Genomic DNA, 18,873 nt, shown 5'->3' on the forward strand with positions numbered 1-18,873 from the left:
GTGTGCTTGCTGGGCAAGGGGCCGCTCCTCTCCCTCCGCCCTCCTCCTCCGGCTCCCAGAGAAGGAGCCGCCAATCCAGGCTCCTCCTCCTCTTCTCCTTCGTGGATTAAAGCTCTTAGAACGGGTAGCCAGAAGGTTCCAGGGCCCGAGGGTCGGGTGTACCTATCAGACCTCGCCTTTCCCATCCGCCCTGGCTTGCCCGACTGACCGCGTCCACACCAGGCGCCGCGGTGGACCGGCCTGGGCCAGGGTTCTGGCCAGCCGTCTGATCGTGTCCGGAGGACTGTGTTCTGGGCCCCGGCCGCGCCCACGTTCTCGGTGACCGTCCGCTGGATAGCAAGAAGGCTCACAGGTCTGGGGGCTCTGGGGGGCTCCTGCCTCCTGCCAGCAGGAGGGTCACCTCTGCAGCCTCTGCACAGGAGGACAGCCGCATTGCCTGCTTCCGGTGAGGCCTGGTGTCACCGGCACAGTCTACTCCCCCGGCCTCCGTGAGCCGCACCCTGGGGGGAGACGGGCAGAGCCTGGGGAGACTCTAGGTGCAAACAGCCAGGGAAACACCGAGAACTGTACCTTCCACGTGACGAGCCCTCAAACGCTTGAGAGATCGTCAGGGGCCCTTAGTCGGACGTGTCTAGCAAGCACCCGGATGCCACTTTAAAAGGGGGAAACTGCCCTTTAAAAGGGGGTTTCTCCAGAAGACTCCGCAGCCCTTCATGTGGGCTGTGCGTGGCCACCGCCTTCCCGCGAGCACGGGAGGCGGGTGAGCTTTTTTTTTTTTTTTTAAGATTTTATGTATTTATTGGACAGACAGAGATCACAAGCCGGCAGAGAGGCAGGCAGAGAGAGAGGGAAGCAGGCTCCCCGCTGAGCAGAGTGCCCGATGCGGGGCTCGATCCCGGGACCCTGAGACCGTGGCCTGGGCAGGCGAGCTTTGCTGGGAGACGCTGACAAGCACTGTGCAGCCAGGGCCGCAGCTCGTCCCCGTGACCCTGTGTGGCCCCGACGTGAGAGAAGACCCTTCAGCTCCGTGGTCTTCCTCCCAGAACCTCACCCCAGTGTAATCTCCATAGAAACATCCCACAATCCCCACGGAGGGATGGCCCCAGAGCCTCCCTCCCCCCCAAATTGCCAGGCCCCCCCCCAAAACCAGAGGCGTGAGAGACGGCTCGGCCCAGAGGAGCCTGGGGAGGCATGACGCCTGGGGCGGAGAGGGAGTGACGGGAAAACCAAGGACACCTGAGCAGAGTGGACTTCGGCTACCGACCGTGAGCCAGGCGGGTTCCTGGTCTGGCCCGGGCAGCGCCGCGTCGGCGGGAGGTGGTGCCGACGGACCACGTGGAGTGGACCTTCCTGATGACTGTTTATGTTGAAAACTGCCCAGAAATGAAAAGTGTATTCAGGGGGGCACCAGCCTCTATGTGGCCTGCAGCCCCCGAACCCTGTGCCCCCTGAACCCCGCTTCTGTGGGGCCAGCGGGTGGAGCTGTCGCCCCGTCCCCACAGAGGCCATCCTGGGCCGGGTCTGTGGACGGCGGCGCGGCTCCGTGCGGAGGGTGGCCCCGGTGTGAGGCCGCCAGCGGTCAGCGAGGGCAGGACAGGGTGGCCACTGTCCTGCTGCCCAGGGGAAGGCTGTCTTCCTTCTGCGCCCGGCTGGGTACTCACGTTTGCACTTTCCTCAAAACCTGCTTGTCTTCAACCCGAACGCAGCTTGAAGGCTTTCTCCTCTGTAGTCAGCATGTGGCCCTAGACGGGGCCGCTTCAGCCCGGGCCCGGAGGGGTCTGTGCTCAGGGAGACAGACGTGGGAGCACAGGGCGTGCGTGGGGCGGGGGGTCTGAGCGGAGCCCCGCCTGGGCAGGGCCCCCGTCTCTGCGGTCTCCGGGGCGGGGAGCGCGCTCAGCTGTCCCACACGGAGGAAGACCGAGGGGCACCGGACAGGCTCAGGAGTGGCGTCCAGCCCGCCGTCCGGCCTGTACTTGCGGGGCTGCGGTGTCAGCCCTCCTAGCCAGGCAGCCTAGAACGTTCCCCCAGCTTTCCCACTGGCCAGGCCTGCGAGAGGGCCGGAGGGGGCTCCCCTCGGTGGAGGAGACAGAGGTGCTGGCCGCCCGGCAGGGCTGGGTGGGAGAGGTTCCCCAGCAACCAGCCCCCTTACATAATCGCCTCGGCGTGACTCCAGGGGCCGTGGGAGGCGGCGCGGGGGTGAGCACCGGGGCGCGAAGAGGCTCCGACTTTCTCTCCCCACTCTGCATGTCGGCGTCATCCCGCGTCGGCTCGGGCACCCACCTGCCCTTTGGAAGGCGGGAGCTGACATGGCAGATTGAAACAGTCGGGTCCCTGGGCCTCCCTGTGGGGCTCAGGGCAGGCCGGGCAGGCCGCTCTAGGGCGCCCCGGGGCCCCCTCTGTGCAGGGTCGGGTGCGGAGGGGCCCTCGGGGAACTGGTGAGGCCCCAGGGAGCACTGCCACGTGGTGACCCAGGGAGGGTCGGGAAGGTGCGGCTGCCGGGCGCTCGCTGCCCTCCTGCCCGACACGCCGTCTGACAGTCCTTCTCTGCGTCTCGACGGACTTGAGCGGCCCACGGGGAAGGGAAGGGTGGTTTGGAGCAGGGGGAGGGAGGGGACACGTTCTCTAGAGTCGGGGCTTGGGGGACGCCCTGGAAAGCGGGGCCTGGCCTGTCCCGGCGGCCTTCCCCGTCGAGGCGGCCCCCAGCCCGGGGCGCTGCCAGGAGCCCGCAGACGGCACTGCCTGGCGCACGCAGATGGCTCCCCTGCCCAGGGCCGCTGCTTCTAATTTCAGCTGCTGGAGGCTCTGCTCACTCCTTTTTTTTTTATTCCATGTTTATTTAAAGCCGGATTTTAAAATGTTGTCTTCAGCCCTGAGATCTTTTTCTTCTCATGGCAGGTCTGAAAGCCTCGGGGGAGCACGGAGGCCCACTTGGCCTGGGCTGCGGGTGGCCTCCGGGGGTGCAGGGCGGCCACACTGTCCCGCATAGTCATGGACGTCTGCCAAGACTGGCCTGCACGTCCCTGGTTACCACTGCGGGCTCCATGTCGTCTCTGTCTGGGGGGCTCCTCCTGCAGGGGCCTCTCTTGGGCCAGGTGTGTCCCCTGGATGTGGCCCCGGGGCCAGGGGGCAGCTCCTCCCTGGTGAGGCAGCACCAGCTTCTGCCCTTCCTGGCACTCAGCAGCACCCCACCCCCCAATGTGGTTGGGAACCAGGGGCGTCCGGAGGGCACGCTCGCTGTGTGGACGTGACGCTGGGCCAGCGTCACAGCCATCCGTGTGTGCACATGCCGGACGGCGGGAGGAGCCACAGGCCCCGTCCGACTGGGTGACCGGTGCTCCAGAGGCGTGAGGTCCTGTCCCCTTGAGTCCCATAGGAGTACAGTTGGCCTCTGCCGCCGCTCACCCTGGAATGTGCTGGGATAACCAAGATAGAACCGGCCAGGCAGAGAGCAGAGCGGGCTGAGGGGGCCAGGCTCACTACCAGGCACCAAGGCGTGTGCAGGTGGACACCCATGGGGGACAGAGGGCATTTGGCTACGAGCTCCTGGAGCAAATGGTAGGGAATTCTGGGAAGAGAGGGCTGGGGTCTTGGGGAGAGTGACAACCCTAATCCAGGTCCCCAGAGCAGCCAGACCAAGAAGCCAAAGAAACATGGGCCTTTGGCAGGGGCTGGGTGGGCAGCAGGCCTGGGACGTTGGGCCAGCCCCTTCTGCGGTCCCTCCAGGACAAAGGCTGCCCCTGGGCCTGGCGTCTCAAGGGAGCCGGGCCACCGCCACACTTGCAGATCTCCAAGAAGTGTGGTTTCAGCTGCTTCCCTGCCAGGTATGGTCGGAAGGTGACATGGCTGAGAAAAATCCTATTGGTGTCTAGCTCGGGATGTGATTTACTCCACCAGGCTTTTCTCTCTCTCTCTCTCTTTCTCAAAACGGGGAAGAGACAGACATCTGTAGAGAAGCTCCTGGAGACGGCTGTCGCCTGGATGTCCATGTGAAAAGAACACTCCCTCTGTGGGGAAAAACCACTTAAACAGCGGGGGGGGGGGGTGTGGGTGTGGGGTGTGTGACATTTAACCCTCAGGCCGACCATGTGGCCTTGCAGAGTGTCGCTCTGTGGGGACAGAAGTGAGGCCCCAGGGGAGGTCTGGCAGCTCGGCTCCTAATTCACACCCAGATTCACACCCAGATTCGGGACTCTCTCCGCGCCCCAGGCACCCGCAGTCCTTTGTGTGGCCTGGGGCTGGTGTGCTGGGCTCAGCTGTCATTCCCCGCATTCTTGGGCTCGCAGATTTCCCTCTGGGAACGTTAGTGACCCTGATTCTGCTTCTGGAGGTAAGAGCCAAGACTCTTCCCACAGGGACACGGGCTCCTGGTTGGAGAGCCGAGGTGGGCTTTCAGGGCAGCATGGCTGGAAAGTTGAGCTGGTCATTTGCGGGCGGTGGGGACAGGTCTGGTCGATTGGGAGTGTCAGTCCTGGACACGCCTGCGGGGGCTTTACTGGACGTGCGCCTGCCCATCTTCTGAGGGAGGTTCAGAGGCCGAGGCGGCAAGTGCGTTTGAGTTTGTGGTAAGCTCCGCCCGTAGGAGCAGGGTCCCCGCACCCTGGCTTCGGGTCTGCAGAGAGGATGCAGGACACTGGCCTGGGCCAGGGGGCAGGGACTCCGCTTCGGGGAGCCTTCACTGCCACCTGGTGGATGGCCCAGAAGGGTAATGTGGGCCCGTGGCAGGTGCAGAGAGGGGTGGCCCCGGGCAGGGCCAGGTCTGGAAGGCGCAGAGCGCCCTCGAGGCCGGCCCGGTGGACAAGGCTGCAGGAGACGGTGGGATGGTGACAGCGATGGGGCAGCCGCGGGCTCCGGGCGTGGCTGTCCTGGTGCTTGTCCCTGGATCTGGGCAGTCGGCAGGTGGCTGCGGGGCTGGGTCTGAGGGCCGAGAGATTCTTCCATGATGTTCGACCTCCCGGAGCCTGTTCTGGGGCGCGGCGAGGAAGGAAAGGTCCTACGTGTGCGAGAGGAGGCTCAGCGTGGCGTAGACACGGGCTGGAGACTGCGGGGGGGGGGGTCCCCCTGCCCCAGCAGCCCTGGCTGTGCCCCGAACCAGCGGGCCGCGATCTGCAACACCTTGTTTAAGATGGAGGCGGAAGCCCCGTAACAGAGCAAACATATTTTAAAGTATGCGGTTCCGTCCCCGTGAGACCCCTCTAGGGTGTTCACGGGGCTCCACGTCTCCTCGGTCCAGTCCCGGAGCCGGGTCAGCCGCGCAGAGGGCGCCCCCCCACCGCCCCTGCCCACTCCGCTCGCCCCGGCAGCCTGTGCTCCCCGTGGCCGCGGCGCCACTGCGTGGACCTTCCACGTCGGGCTCCTTTCTTGGGGTCCGCCCGAGCGGCAGTTCCTTGCACCTACAGCGCATGGGGCCTGCGCGCTTGTCCGTCTGCAGCGGCCCGCGGAGGGTCTGCGCCTCCCGGGGAACCGGGGGCCACAGGGCCGCCGCATTCCTGCGTGCGCGCCGGTTCTCGGTCCCCGGCGGGTGTCTCTGGGGGTGGGGCTGCTGGGTCATGTGGTGCCCCCGTGTTTGGTTGTTTCTCCTCGTGCCGCGTGTCCCCCCCAGCCCCGCGCGAGGCTCGGACTTCACCGCCTCCTCGCCAGCCCGTGCTCTTTGCTGTTTGGTTCTGGCCATCCTGGTGGACGGAAGGTGGCGTCTCCGTGTGGTTTCGGTTTGCGTTTCCCTGAAGCCGCGTGACAGTGGGGACCTTGGCGTATGTGTGGCACTTTTCTTGGAGGAGCCAGATTTCTCCGGAATTTCGTAGCTTTATTTCCGAAGTCCACCAGCAAGTGAGCCCCGGAGGCCAGACGGCTGCTCTCAGAGGCTTTGACCCAAACTCGGCCCCATCCCCCCCAGCTAACGGAGGGACCCCCGCAGGACCCGCTGCTGTGTCCTGCAGCCCAGGCAGGACCCCAGAAGCAGCAAGGACCATGGCCACTCTGTGAGCCGAGCATTCCTGGGTGCCTTCCAGTTGGAGCCCCCGGGCCTGAAGACAGTCCAGGGCTGCCCGGCCTCTCACATGTGTGTGAGGCCCTGCCGAGCCCCCGAGCCCCCCGCCCTGCCCGGTGCTCTCGGGGAAGACACAGGGCAGCCGCCGTCAGACACGCAGAGTGAATCGAAGGGCTGACCTACTGCCCACGGACGCCGCGGGTGGGAGCCCAGACCATCTGCGGCCCTGGCAGGACCAGGCTGCCAGGTGGTGGCCAGGAGCCGGGGAGCCGGGCTCCAGCAGCCTGCCCGAGGCTGCTCACTGCCAGCCCCTGGGACAGCCTTGTCACACGGAGGCCGGGACCGGGGCGGGGTTCCCTCTGTATCGAGGGGGCCTGCCGGAAGCTTCCTCGCCGCACCCCCACGGAGAGCTGCTGGCATCGAAGGGTCGTGAACCAGATTTTCTGAAAGCGACGCTCCCAGATGCTCCCCCAGGGCGAGCTCTGTACCTTGTCCCTCTTCCTGGTTTGGAGCGGGAGCCCTGGCCTGTCCCCTGCTTCTCTGTCCTGGGTGTGGCGAGTCTGTTTCCCGAGGCTAAAATTCTGATTTGTTTCCAGGGTTCGTTGCTAGTAAACAAGCACGTGTGGGACTCCGGGCAGTGGCCTGGTAGCCCGCGAGCTCACGAAACCTGCTGGGGACGTCTCGCAGGCCTCCTGTACCTTCCTGCGGCGTGTTCTGTGTTCACAGCCGTGTTGCCACAACTAGGCGCTTTCCTTCCTTCCCAACACGTGTGCTTCCGAGTTCTCTCCTGCTGCTGCCGGGCCTCTGGGGGACACCGAGTAGGCGCCGTCAGAGCAGTCCCCGCGCCTGGTTCCCCATCTCGCGGGGGAAGGGCTTCCAGCCTTGGCCAGTGAGCCTGCTGTTAGCCGTCGGGTTTGCGGGCGGCTTTTATAGAAAAGTTCCCTTTCTCCCTAGTTTGCTAGGTTTTGGTTTTTGTTTTTTAGTGACAGATGTGGGATTTAGTCAAATGTTTTTCTTGCATCTGCCGAGGAGGTCTTCGTCAGGCCGCCTCCTCCCGTCCGCCCATACGGAGTCCCACCGAGCGATGTCCGCGCGCTGAGCTGACCGGACGTTTCCGGCGTAAACCCCGCGGGATTCATCCCAGCACCGTCACGCCGGGATCAGAACCCGTTCTTACACACTCCTGGCTCGCCTGGCTCCTATCATGCCGGATGCGGGCGGAGCTCGCGGGGCAGCGCTCCAGCGGCGGCCTTCCCTGAGCTCCGGCGGAGGCGCGGGGACGCCTGCCCTCGGCGTCTGGACGGACCCGATGCTCAGCAGACGCGAGCGCGCGGCCCATGCCCGCAGCCTCGACGAGCTGCCTGGTGTGGGGCTTCCGAGAAATTTGTCCGTTTCTTCAAGACTGATGAATGTACACGCACAAAACTGGTATTTCCTCAATGTCCTTCTAATGTTTACAGGGTCTCTGGCAACGGTTCCCTTTCGTTCCTGATGTAGCTGGTGCCTCCCTTCCCTGGTCGGTCTGGCTCAGGCGCATCACGATGACCGAGCTTCCCAAATAACTCTTTTGGCTGTCATGGATTTTTTCTTTCACGTTTTTGTTTTCATTGATTTCTGCTATGATCTCCTTTGTTCTCATGATTTTGGATTTAATTTGCCCTTTTTCTAATTAATTAAGGTGAAAGTTTAGCTTATTGATTATTAAGTTCCCTTTAAAAAAAATAAGCGTTTGGTATTATGAATTTCTCTTTGAGAGAAAAGGCGCTACTTCGGCTGCCGTCCACAAACGTTCATGTGTTCATGCTCGTTCCGTTTACAATATTTTCTTACTTCTTTTGGGAATTCCTTTTTCCCCGTAACTGCTTATATCTGTGCATCTTTCCGAGATCGGTCATTGATTTCCAGAGTCATTACATGATGATCTGATCTCATTTTGTAGGATTTCAGTTTTTCTGCAATTTGTTCAGGTGGACGGCACGGCCCCCACACGGTGCACATTGGCGTGTGTCCCGCGTCACGGGACGAGGTGTGCTCTGCTGTGGGTGACTTGGTCCGGCCGGTCTGTACCCTGGAGAGGCCGGCTGCGCGTCTAGCCTCCGAGAGACGGTCAGTCCCTCGGTTCCGCGGGTTTTGCCTCCGGAGTGTTGAAGTCCTGTGGTTTGGGGGTACGCGCCTTGGGCTGTGATCCCGGCCTTTGTCACTTAAGGTCCCCCGTCTCTGGCGACATGCGTCTTGAAGCCCGCGCTGTCTGGTGCTGACATGACCACGCCAGCTTTCCCGTGATTCGTGTCTCCGAGAGGTATTTTCCCCATCGTTCTCTTTTTTACCTGCCTTTACATTAAAGTGGGTTTCTCCGAGATACCATAATCAGGCTTTTCCGTTTTTATTCCCGTCTGGCAGTGCCTTCACTTGGTGTGTTCGGACCGTTCATGGTTAGTGGAGATGTTAAGAACTGAACTTCGATCTACCCCTTTATCGCTCTGTTTGTGCCTGTTTCCCCTTTCCTGCCTTTTCCCGGGGTGTTTGAAAATCTCCTGGTGTCTGGTCGCACGAGGGGGCTCGGCCACGCGCCCGGCCTCCCGCGTGTGGGATCCGGAGTTAACCAGACGCTCTGCCCCTCCTGTCGCGTCACCGCTGTGGGCGTCCGCAAGTGTTAGGGTCGACAGTCACACGTCTGTTTAAAAACAAGACGGACAATGGCCGTTTCTGCTGCTCCTCCCCCGCTCCCGAAGTCCCCGTGGTGTCGCTTCCTGGCGGCCCGGAGAGCGTCTCTGGCAGCTCCCTCTGGAGCGCGTCTGTCGCCGCCTCCTGCCCTTCGCCCAGGAGCGTCCCCGTCTTTCCTTCCTTCCCAAAGCATGTTTGGACGACACTGAACTGCGGCCTGACCGCCGTCTGCCGGCGCGTTCCAGACCCTGCTCCCCGGGTTCTGGCCTCTCTGGTTTCTGTCGCAGCTGCTTGGTCGATCGTTGTCCTCTGGACGGCTTTCCTCTCCACCCGGAGCCTTCTCGGTTCTTTTCCTTTGCCTTCAACTTTTCACCAGTTTAGTTACATGTCTGGGCGCGGCTTTCTTTGGATTCACCCCGTTTGGGAGGGGGAGTCACTGCAATTCTTATGTCTGTAAGTTGAAGTTTTTCCTCAAATGTGAGAAAGTTTTGGTCAGTCTTTCTCCATCCCCCCCCCCCGCTATCATGTTTCTCCTCTCTTGGGATTTTTTTTTTTTTTAAGATTTTATTTATTTATTTGACAGAGAGACACAGCGAGAGACGGAAGAAGCAGGCTCCCCACCGAGCAGGGGCTCCATCCCAGGACCCTGAGATCATGACTTGAGCCCCCAGGCGCCCCCGTCTCGGGATTTCCATAACACAGTGTTGGACCCTCTCGCCCCGTCTCACCGGTCCCGCGGCATGGATGAGCCCCCGCTCTTCTGTCTCCCGGCCAGACCCGACGAGTCTGGTGGCTGCTCCCCCGGCTCACACGGGCTTTCCTGGACACCCCTCTCTGCGATGGAGCTTGTTAATTTTTTGGACTTTCGGTGTATTTTCTGGTTCTGAAAAATGCATTTTGCTCTCGTGTCTTCTCTGCTCCCCAGCTAAGACTTTCCATCCGCTTCCAGCTTGTTGAACTTGACCTCCTGGGAGCTAGTTGCTGTCCTTGCTCTCATGTGCTTGAAGATCCTACCGCCTGGATCTGAGCTGGTGTCTGCCACTGTCTTTCCCCTGGGAAACTGGTCACAGACACCAGCTTTGCATGGAGTGACTGGGGGTTGTAAATCTGGCATCCGGGCTGCCGTGTCGACTCTAGGTCGGTCATGATCCTCAAAATGGTTTTTGTCCGGCAGCCTGTCAGCCTGGCTGGCTCAGACCACAGGTTGTGCCGACCTCCAGTGGCCACCATGGGCTTCCAGTGTTCTTGTGCATGTGGACGGGGCAGCAGGCGTCCCTCCTGAGTTTGTGGCCAGTGAGTGACCGTGGACAGCTGACACCACCAGAAGCCCATGTGTTGTCAGGACAATGCCCCACACCCTGCCTCAAGTCCCCCAGTTTTCTCCCTGGGTACAGCAGGGTTTCAGGGAGACCCTATGGGGGTGGCCGTAAGTGGGGAGGGGGACATGCCTCCTCAGGGCAGGGCACACGGGGGCCAGGGGACCCCCATCTACAGCTGGCAGCCCCCGTTCTGTAGCTGGGTGCCCAACCCCATCCTGGACGGTGCCCCCCGTCTCATCCTGGGTGCCCCCCCTCCCAGTTCCCCATCCCCTGCTTTTAAAACTTTCATGCTGCCTGTACTGGGGACAGACGTGCATCCCACCAAAATGGTCCCAGTGCCCAGTCCTCACCCCGCCTTCCTGCCCCACGGCCCCACCGGAAGCCTCTCCCACCTGTTTCCGCAGCCCCCACTGATCTCGGGTAGGATCCCAGCTCTGCCACCAGGGCTCTGAACTCAGCTCTCACTCCTCTGCGGTGTTCCGAGTTCTATGCCCCGTAGATTAGAACGAAGGTGGGTCATGGTCACATAGGTGGTGTTTCAGGACCAGGGTTCAGTGCTGGGTAGCATCAGTGTGAGCTCATCCTAGCTCCCTGCACACTCACGCACACTCACGCACACACACGGGAGCTGCAAGCCAGGCAACCTCCAGGGCCAGAGCCTAGGAGGCAGCTCAAGGTCATGCTGGGTTTCAGGGCAGAACCTCCTTAGATGAACGGAATAAACATGTACAAAGAGAAAAGGTGATTAGTTGGCACATGAGGCCTAACTACTGAGACACTGAGAGAGGACAAAGTTCCCTCCCCAACTTTCCAGCTGTTGCAGGAGATGCGGGGACCCCTTACCCGGGTCAGGAGGACGCCTGGGCTGCTGTCGGATGCTCGCTGGGTTCCCCATGCCCGGGAGCGGGCCATGCACACCCAGGCAGGTTCTCCAGGCACTCACCGCAGGAGGGGGGTGGTCGGAGTGCTGACCCCACCGCACAGCCCCCATGGTGAAGCCCTCAGGGAGGCCAGCCAGTGACTGCAAGGGGCAGACTTTGCCGCCAGCCCTCAGCAAAGGGAAAGGAGAGGGGTCCACCCTGCCGGTGGGGGGTCGGCACTTCCCCTACCCAGGCTGCCCACTCCCTCCATGACCTTGGACCGGCAGCCGCAGAGTAGGGCAGGGTTGCTGGATGCAAAGGTAGCCTGTATCTCCTTGTCTGTGAGAACCCCCGGGACGGCCACGGATGGCTGTTACCAGAAACACACGGGTGGGGCCCGCAGCCAGACTGACACCGTCAATGCCAGTTTCCTGCAAAATCCCCCAAATGAGCTGGCAGAGAGCCCCCTCCAGGCTGAGGCTGGCATTACACCTCCAAATCTGGTTTTCAGCTCTTGTCCCCCCCCTCCCCCAACCTCCTGCCCCCTGGGTAACTTGGCTGCAGCCCACGGCGGCCTCGAGTGCAGGACACGGCAGCCCCTAGGAGTGGGGCACCCCCACCCTTCGCCTTGCTGTTGCCTGCCTGCTCCCGGGGGCATGTGGCTTCCCACCTGGGCCTCCAAACCAGACCCCTGCTGGAGGAACCCAACCGACCAGCCTCCCTCACCTCAGTGCACGCAGAGACCGCGGTGCCTGTTTCCCTGGAGGAGCCCAGGACCTGACCCCGCGCCTCGCTACCGGCAGCTGCCCAGAGCGGACAGCCAGAGCACAGGGTGCCTCGGTGCCAGAGCCCCGCTGGGTGCGCTGAGGACCCTCACCTGCCCCACGTCCCCAGCCCCCAGGCCACTCGAGGCAGGCGCAGTGGAGCAAGTGCCCAGTAGGGGCCAACGTGCCGTGTTTCAGGGACATGAGAGGAGCCGCACTCGAACCCACCAGCTGCCCCCAGGGACCCCATTCCACGAGGCTGCAGACCATGCAGGCATCAACTTTAATACGGGGCTGACCTGGGAGGGGGCTGGGAGGGTCCCCTTTCTGTTGCAGGTGGCAGGGAGATGTCATCGGGATTGTCTAATGCCAGGATGAGCCGTCGGCCAGAGAGCCGCGACCACCCCCGACAGCATCCGCCTCGTTGGAGAGCCCCGGGGGCCCAGCAAGCTCCCAGGCGACGGGGGCCGCACCCCCAAGCAGGCCCATCAGCACCTCCGGGGACCCCCGGGAGACCGCTGGCTCCCCAGGAATGTCCCTTTGCAGCAGGGTTGAGCTCCCGCTGGTGCCAAGGACCAGTCGGGGTTCGGCCACTGTCAGCCCAGCAGGGGTGCGTCCACCCCCGCCAGCCCAACACTGTCGAATGTCGACACAGAAGAGGGGAGGTTTCCAGCCGTGAACCGATGGGGAGATGGGGCAGGTGAGGAAGCCAGGCCAAGGCAGGCGCTCCCTAACTGAAGCCCCGGCCAGCCGGCGGGAGCAGCAGCAGAGAGGGAGGGGCGGGCGAGGAAGCCGGTTCGACGCGCCCTCCCAAGAAGACAGCAAGCTGCGGAGAGGGCGGCCCGCGGAGCCTTGCAGGGCCGGGGACAGGAGTGGCCAGCACCAGGAGCCTTGGGCCTGCCTGTGGCCGCGTGGGAGCTGCAGCGTCAGAAGCTGCGTGTGGCTGGAGGGTCTGAACGTTGCCATTTAATCCAGAAACGAGAGCAAGGCCGCAGTGCCAGGGAAGCGCTCCGCAGAGCCCTCCTGGTACCAAGCCCACGGCGCCACGCTGCGCCATCAGCACCTGACCGGCCTGGCCTGGCGCCGGCCTCCTGGGAGCCAGGTCAGGGCTGGCCACGCACCCAAACTCTATGGGCCCCAGGCTCTGGGGAGTCCCCGCCAGTCCCGCGAGAGGAGGCCGAGTTACGAGGCCGCCACCAGCTCCACCTGCCTGGGCTTGGCCTCGCGGGGCACTTTCTCTGTGGAGGAAAGAAAGAGGCGTTGGCCGAGGAGAGAAGACCAGAGAGGCAGACACTTCCAGAGAAGGAGGTGGTAAGGAGCCAGGACCCAGGACAGCGCGCTCTGGACAGGGCCTGCGGGGCCCAAGGCGCAGGCAGGGGCCTGTTGTGAGGGAGGGGCAGGGAGAGGGGCAGGAGGAAATGTGGAGGGACCAGCAGCCACACAGGGCCGCAGCGGGAAGCGGCCCCACAGGGCCCTGCTGTCTAGAGGACGGCTCGTCCTGGGCTGGACATGGCCTTTTCCCAGCTCGGCTTGTGGGCTACGCCTTTCTGAACGGGGTCAGGCCCGAGAAGGTCACCCCATCCTGGAGACCCGGGCCCAAGCCCAGAGCGAGGCCTGTGCTTACCTGCCCCACTGGGGAGGAGGGAACCGACTTTCCCTGAGTGGGAAGGGGGGAAGGACCTTGTGGCCCAGGCATTTTGCTTTGTCTGGAAATCCGTGTTCTCTAAAGGACAGGACGAGAAGCGTACCTGGTTTCTTTTCGGGAAGGGGCTCTGAAGGAACCTCTGGGAGCTCTATCTGCTCCTACAAGAAAGAGGGCAGAGGCTGCAGGACACCACCGGGGCGGGAAGTCCCCCGCGCTGAAGCCCCGGCAGGGGCTGGCACTACTGAGACCTCAGTTGCCCCAGGGGGCTTCCTAGGAGATCTCAGCTGCAAACCTGGCCGTGCACTTGGGCAAACGTATGCGCACGGGCCCCGGAGCCACAGAAGCGCCCGCTGTGCTCGCACAAGGGCAGGTCTGTGGTGGAGCTGCCTGTCCCCCAGGGGCCCCCTCGTGGCTTGGGGCATTCGGGTCCTCGGGAGGAAGGACATCAGGAGGCAGCGCCCACGGGACACGGAAGTGCACAGAGCAGCGACATGAGCTAGTGCTCCTCCCGAGGGCAGGGGGAGCGGCAGGCGGGGGGCACAGGGAGAATGCGGCGCCCCTTGGCGGGGGGCCCAGAGACAGAGACCGCTCAGTCAGGGAGCGGACACAGGCCTCAGGCCTGCACGAGACGTCAGCAGCGTCCAGGGTTATGCATGCAGGCCCCGTGCACGACAGCGAGCCTCTGGGCCTCAACGGGAAAGGCCACCCGAGATCACAAAACCACACTCTGTCCTCTGGAGGGGCCGACGGAGCCAGAAGTCAGCATCTCTGCGCTGTCCAGGCCGCCGGGCTCCGGGAGGCCCCAGCCTCCAGCAACCTCCTCGGGTGGGCAGCCCGCGAAACCGTCTCCCCGGGGGGGCTTTTCTCCCTGCTGTCAGCCAGGCCCGCGAGGAGACGGGCCTCGGTGCAGCACAAGCGCTAGTCGTTTCCGGAACACCGACCGCAGCGACAGGACTGTGTGCTCCCCAACACCAGTGACCACCACGGGCAGAAGCCGCCTGGGGTCCTGTCGCCCGAGGGACCGCGCCCAGTTCTGGGAGGTCCTGTGGCCCAAGGGACTGCGCCCGGCTCCGGGAGATCCTACTACCTGAGTGATCGCGTTCAGCTCCTCCAAGATGGCCTCCTCATCCTCCTGAGTGAAGCTTCTGGCCAAGAGCTCGTCTATTTGCTGCGAGAGGAGGAGCAGAGGTGAGGACCGGGGCCAGGCTGGGGAAGGAGACCGCCCGTGGCTCAAGGCCCCCCACCTTGAGAAAAGCTGACCACCCCCGGCACAGGCAGGCGCGGCCCTCGAGGGCACCCGCTGGGCACTCACACGGGCGGCAGACGGCCCCCGTGGCCCGGCAGCACCTACCCGCTGGTACTCCACGGCCTCTTGCGTCTCCTCCAGTATCCGCTCCACTTCCTCTATGGACATCACCTAACAATCGGTTCGGAGGGAGTCTCGTCAGCGAGGCCCTGGCAGAAGCCCTGGCGGGAAGGCCACCTGGACCGGAGGGCACCAGCCAGGCCGCGCGGAACACGACACGGTTCTGGTTGTCTCTGCCGTGGGCTGGGCCGGTGCAGAGACTCCGGAGCTCGGCCCCCACCGCTCCGCTCAGACTCCTGCCGGCCCTTCGCCCCAGACCTCCAGCACCTCAACCAGCCCTCGGAGGTCGAGGCAGAAATAAGCAAAAAGGTGTCAGAAACTTCCTCAGAGCGGCTGACTTGATCTCGTTTGGGTTCAAAGAGCCTCTGCTTGACCGGCAGGGACACACTGGACGGACGGGCGGAGCAGCTGGTGGCCGGGGCGCTCTGTGTGGCCCCTGCTGTCCCCTTACCCGGAGATCAGGGCCGGCTGGGGCACGGCCTCTCCCACCTTCTGGCACCACCTCTACGCCGCATCCTGTGACAAGGCTGTATTCACCTCCTCCAGGAAGCCCTCCCAGTGCGTCCGCCACACCCTTCGTGCACCCTCACCAGACTACTCTTCCAGTCACATAAGCATCTGTGGACCCAGTTTCTGGTCTGCGCCCATCAGCCCAGTCTCAGGTCAAGACCCTGAGTGTGTCCGCCTCCATCGCTGCCTCCTGGGAGCACTGGCTCCCCCATGTTCCCGGCGGGCACCTGCTACTCCCGGCCCGCGGCCTGGGCACAAGTGTGGCCTGGGGCATGAGCCCGGCCCCTCGTCCGCCCAGCTCCCCTTCCTTTCTGCCCCAGCCCTGCCAGGGCCCACCTGGTGCATCTTTTTCAGACACTCGTTTCCGATCTGCAGCCCTTCGACCACCTTCATCTCAATCTGGGTGAACTCGATGCTCTGGACCTGGGGAGGATGTCGAGGCAGACCCAGTGGTCAGGTGTCTGCCCTCCCCTGCTCCCCCCCCGCCCCCGCTCGCCCCACCGACCATGGTTTCCAGGCTGGTGATCTGGTTTTCTGTCTTGTCCAGAAGCTGCTCCCGGTACCGCTTCTTCTTGAGCAGCAGCTTGGCCCGTCTGCAGAGGGAACCCCGCACGGTGACCCAGTGGCCGGCATGCCTGTTGGTGGCCTTGCCGGGCGTGGACTGGCCTCCTGGGCCTACCCCCCCGCCGGCTCCAGGACCACAGGGGAATGAAGCCCCTTCTTGTCCAGCCTGCCCTGGGCCCCACTCACTCCTTCTTCCCGTCCCGCAGGAGCTGCCTGGCGATCTCGCGCTCGCGCTCCAGCTGCTGGGTGATTCTCTTCTGGTACTGCTTCAGCTTGTCCCGCTGCTGCTTCAGTTGCTGCGAGAGAGCAGGCCTGGGTCGGCACACGCCCTCGCTGTGCTGGGTCCTGCGCCGGCCGCGCGGCACCCCCTCTAACAGAGTTCTCCGTGGGGACAAGGGGCACATGGGGCAAGGGCTGGCGACATTTATGGCTGTCACCACTGGGAGGGGCATGCTCCTGGCACCATGGTGTGGAGGCCAGGGGCGCTGCCCAGCATCCCGCAAGGCCCAGGAGGGGCAGCCAGCCCCAGGGTCCACAGCGCAGAGACGGAGAGCCTGTTCTCAGTGGCGTCACTGCACAGCAAGGCTGTGGGTGCTGGGGACGGGGGCAGGTCAGAGCGCCGCCACTGCCTCCAGGGTTCAGAGACAACCCAGAAGGGCCACCGGCCCACCCAGCCACAGCGAGGGTTTGGGGCCTTCCAGCCCGGCTCTGCGGGCTTCAGACGGGTTCCGGCTGCGTGCAGCTCCCCTGCCTCCGCCGCTCATCACCGTGTCTTTGCCGACAGCCGCTGCCACGTTCGCGTGGTGTTTGCGTGATCGTGCCAAGCAGCTGGGACCCCGGGTGCTGTCCCAGAAGGGACGGGGGAGGGGGGGGCGGGGCATTTACCACGTCAGTCAATCCTGCCCTAGTCTAGACCACTCACATTTCTTTCAAATTTCGCCATTTCAGAGGACGCTACGGTGAGCGCGTGCGGGCACAGGGCATTTCTCCTATGCGGACTTCTATCTTTAGGAACGATTGCCCTGAGTTAACTAAGCGAAAAGGTCGGCACACCTGTAAGACTCGGTGTAGGGAGAAATCATCCGCCAGTGTGGACGCGTCTGCAGGGACCCGCTTCACGGCTCCCTCCACAGCACGCCTCCGCAGCACCTGCCCGGGGCGCCACATGGCGGGTGGGGCCGCCCGGACACCGCAGTGGCAGGTGCCCACTCTCCCGGCCCGAGGCCCAGAGACACGGCGGCCAGCCTACGAGCCGTCCTCTCCGCTCTGGCCGTCCTCCCCGGAACTGGGCCTCCACCCCCGGCCAGGGCCACGGTCCCAGCCGGGTGCGTCCAGAGCACCGAAGAGGAGCCGCAGGACGCGGGTACTTAGGGAAACCAGACGCAGCGGCGGAGGGTCACGGGGGAGACGGCGCCCGGCCGGGAGTTCCCAGCTTTACATCCGAGCGACCGGCCAGTCGTCGGGTTTACTTGCGCGGACCGCGCTGCTCCGTCTGGGCACGCCCAGCGGGGCTCCCGGCCAGAAGGGCCTCCTTGAAGAGAAGCCCCGAGCTGCGTCCTCGGAAGGAGAGAACCGCGGGGGCGGGCGGGGTCGGCCAGGCGCGCCCCCGCCTCCGCAGAGCCCAGAGCGCGCCCCACCCCGGGCAGCACCCCCGCTCCTCGGGTTTCCTCCAGGGACACCCGTGCCAGACGCGGCTCCAGCCGGGGAGCCTCGGTCAAGGACCTTCACGACAGGAGGTTGCTGCAGCCAGCGCGAGGCCACCGGAGACCGCGCCCGTTTCCCGCTCAGACCCGACGCCGGGCCGGCAGGAGCGCGAGCGAGGGTCCGCGGGGCGGCGGTCCGCGGCCCCCCGTCCTGGCGCTTCCTAGGCCGTCCTGCGTCCGGGCCGCACAGACCGAGTGCGCCGCGGGGCAGCCGGGAGCCGCGGGGCCGCCCGGGGTCTGCGGGGCCGCCCGGGGTCTCCGGGGTTCGCGGGGTCCGCCCGGGGTCTCCAGGGTCCGCCCGGGGTCTCCGGGGTCCGAGGGGTCCGCCCGGGGTCTGCGGGGTCCGCCCGGGGTCTGCGGGGTCCGCCCGGGGTCTCCGGGGTCCGCCCGGGGTCTGCGGGGTCCGCCCAGGGTCTGCGGGGTCCGCCCGGGGGCCGCACGCCCGCACCGCGGGCCGCCGTGTGCGGGGCTGGCAGCGCGGCGCTCCCGCGGGCTCCGGGGCGCCCGACCACCCGGCGGGACCGTCCCCCTCCCGGGCCGCGGCGCCTGCCCCCCGCAGCGCGCGCTCGCCCGCCGACCAGGAGCGGCTGCGACACCGCGCGACTCTCCGCGCCGCCCCGACCCCGCGGCCCCGTCCCGCCCTCGCCCGGGTCGCCCGCCGCCCGGCGCCGCCGTCCGCGGCCAGAAGCCCGCCCGGCGGAGCGGCAGGCCCTCCCGGGGGCCGCGCAGCCCCGGCCCGCTGTCCCCCGCCGTCGCCGCGGGGCCCGGCTCTCACTAGGACGGCCTTGTCTTGCTCGGTGACCCGGCTCTGCTTCTTGCGGCCGAACAGGTTGCCCATGGCGCCCCGGCCCGCGGCCCCGCCCGCCGCGCCCCCTCGCCGCCCTCGCGGCCTCCGTACCGAAGCCCCGCCCCCGACGGCGGCCGCGCGAGGCCACACGCCGCAGAAGGCGAAGCGCGTGCGGGCGAGCGGCCGGCGGTGCGGGGATTCGGATCCGCCCTCGCGGGACTGGGCGACCGCGGCTCGAGGACGCTGCCGGCCGGGCCTGCGCAGGCCTGAGCGCCGCATTCGCGCGCTCTGCGGAGTGCCCTGCAGCTGCCGACTAAGACTCGAAGTCGCGGTCTCCCGTGTAGGTGGGGTCCTTGCGAGGTCCGCGGGCCGGACGCCGTGTCCGCGAGCCCCTGCGCCCCGGCGGGTGCGGCCACGCGGCGCTGCGCTCAGCGATCCTGGGCCCGGCCCGCGGGCTTCCAGGTGTGCGCGACGGCTACCGGGCCAGCCGCCGGGCCTGCGCGCTGCTCAGTCTGGGCCCCCCCGGCCCGCGGCTGAGTGTCCCGGCCGCGCGCGCCGGGCTCGGGGGCCACACGGCCCCTCCCGCCACAGCACCCAGCCCTGCCGGGTCACCCCAGCCGGTCCTGTGACGGACTCTGCCCTGCGCCAGGCCCGGCCCTAACAGCCCAGCGGCTCACGGGCGGGGCGCGGGGGTCTGAGAGGAGCCGC

General features: G+C 65.2%; 1 protein-coding gene across 3 annotated transcripts; it reads right to left on the reverse strand.

Moving 5' to 3' along the window:
• Positions 1–11,859: 11,859 nt before the first annotated feature.
• Positions 11,860–18,302, reverse strand: CHMP6 (charged multivesicular body protein 6). Of its 3 annotated transcripts, XM_045085738.1 has the most exons (9): positions 18,154–18,242; positions 16,598–16,706; positions 15,862–15,971; positions 15,617–15,704; positions 15,448–15,534; positions 14,587–14,652; positions 14,323–14,403; positions 13,339–13,393; positions 11,860–12,828 (listed from the first exon to the last, which is right to left on the reverse strand). In XM_045085738.1, exons 2-9 carry the CDS (start codon positions 16,616–16,618, stop codon positions 12,773–12,775), a joined length of 564 nt encoding a protein of 187 aa, XP_044941673.1. In that variant the 5' UTR covers positions 16,619–16,706; positions 18,154–18,242; the 3' UTR covers positions 11,860–12,772. The 3 variants fall into 3 exon arrangements, with proteins under 3 accessions (XP_044941673.1, XP_044941672.1, XP_012909770.1); XM_045085737.1 differs by lacking the exon at positions 16,598–16,706 and having other exon boundaries at positions 18,154–18,302; XM_013054316.2 differs by lacking the exons at positions 16,598–16,706; positions 18,154–18,242 and adding an exon at positions 16,729–17,593.
• Between the last annotated feature and the right edge of the window lie 571 nt (positions 18,303–18,873).

Source organism: Mustela putorius, unplaced genomic scaffold (assembly GCF_011764305.1).
Source record: "Mustela putorius furo isolate JIRA1106 unplaced genomic scaffold, ASM1176430v1.1 tig00000873_pilon_pilon_pilon, whole genome shotgun sequence".
Lineage (NCBI taxonomy): Eukaryota > Metazoa > Chordata > Mammalia > Carnivora > Mustelidae > Mustela > Mustela putorius.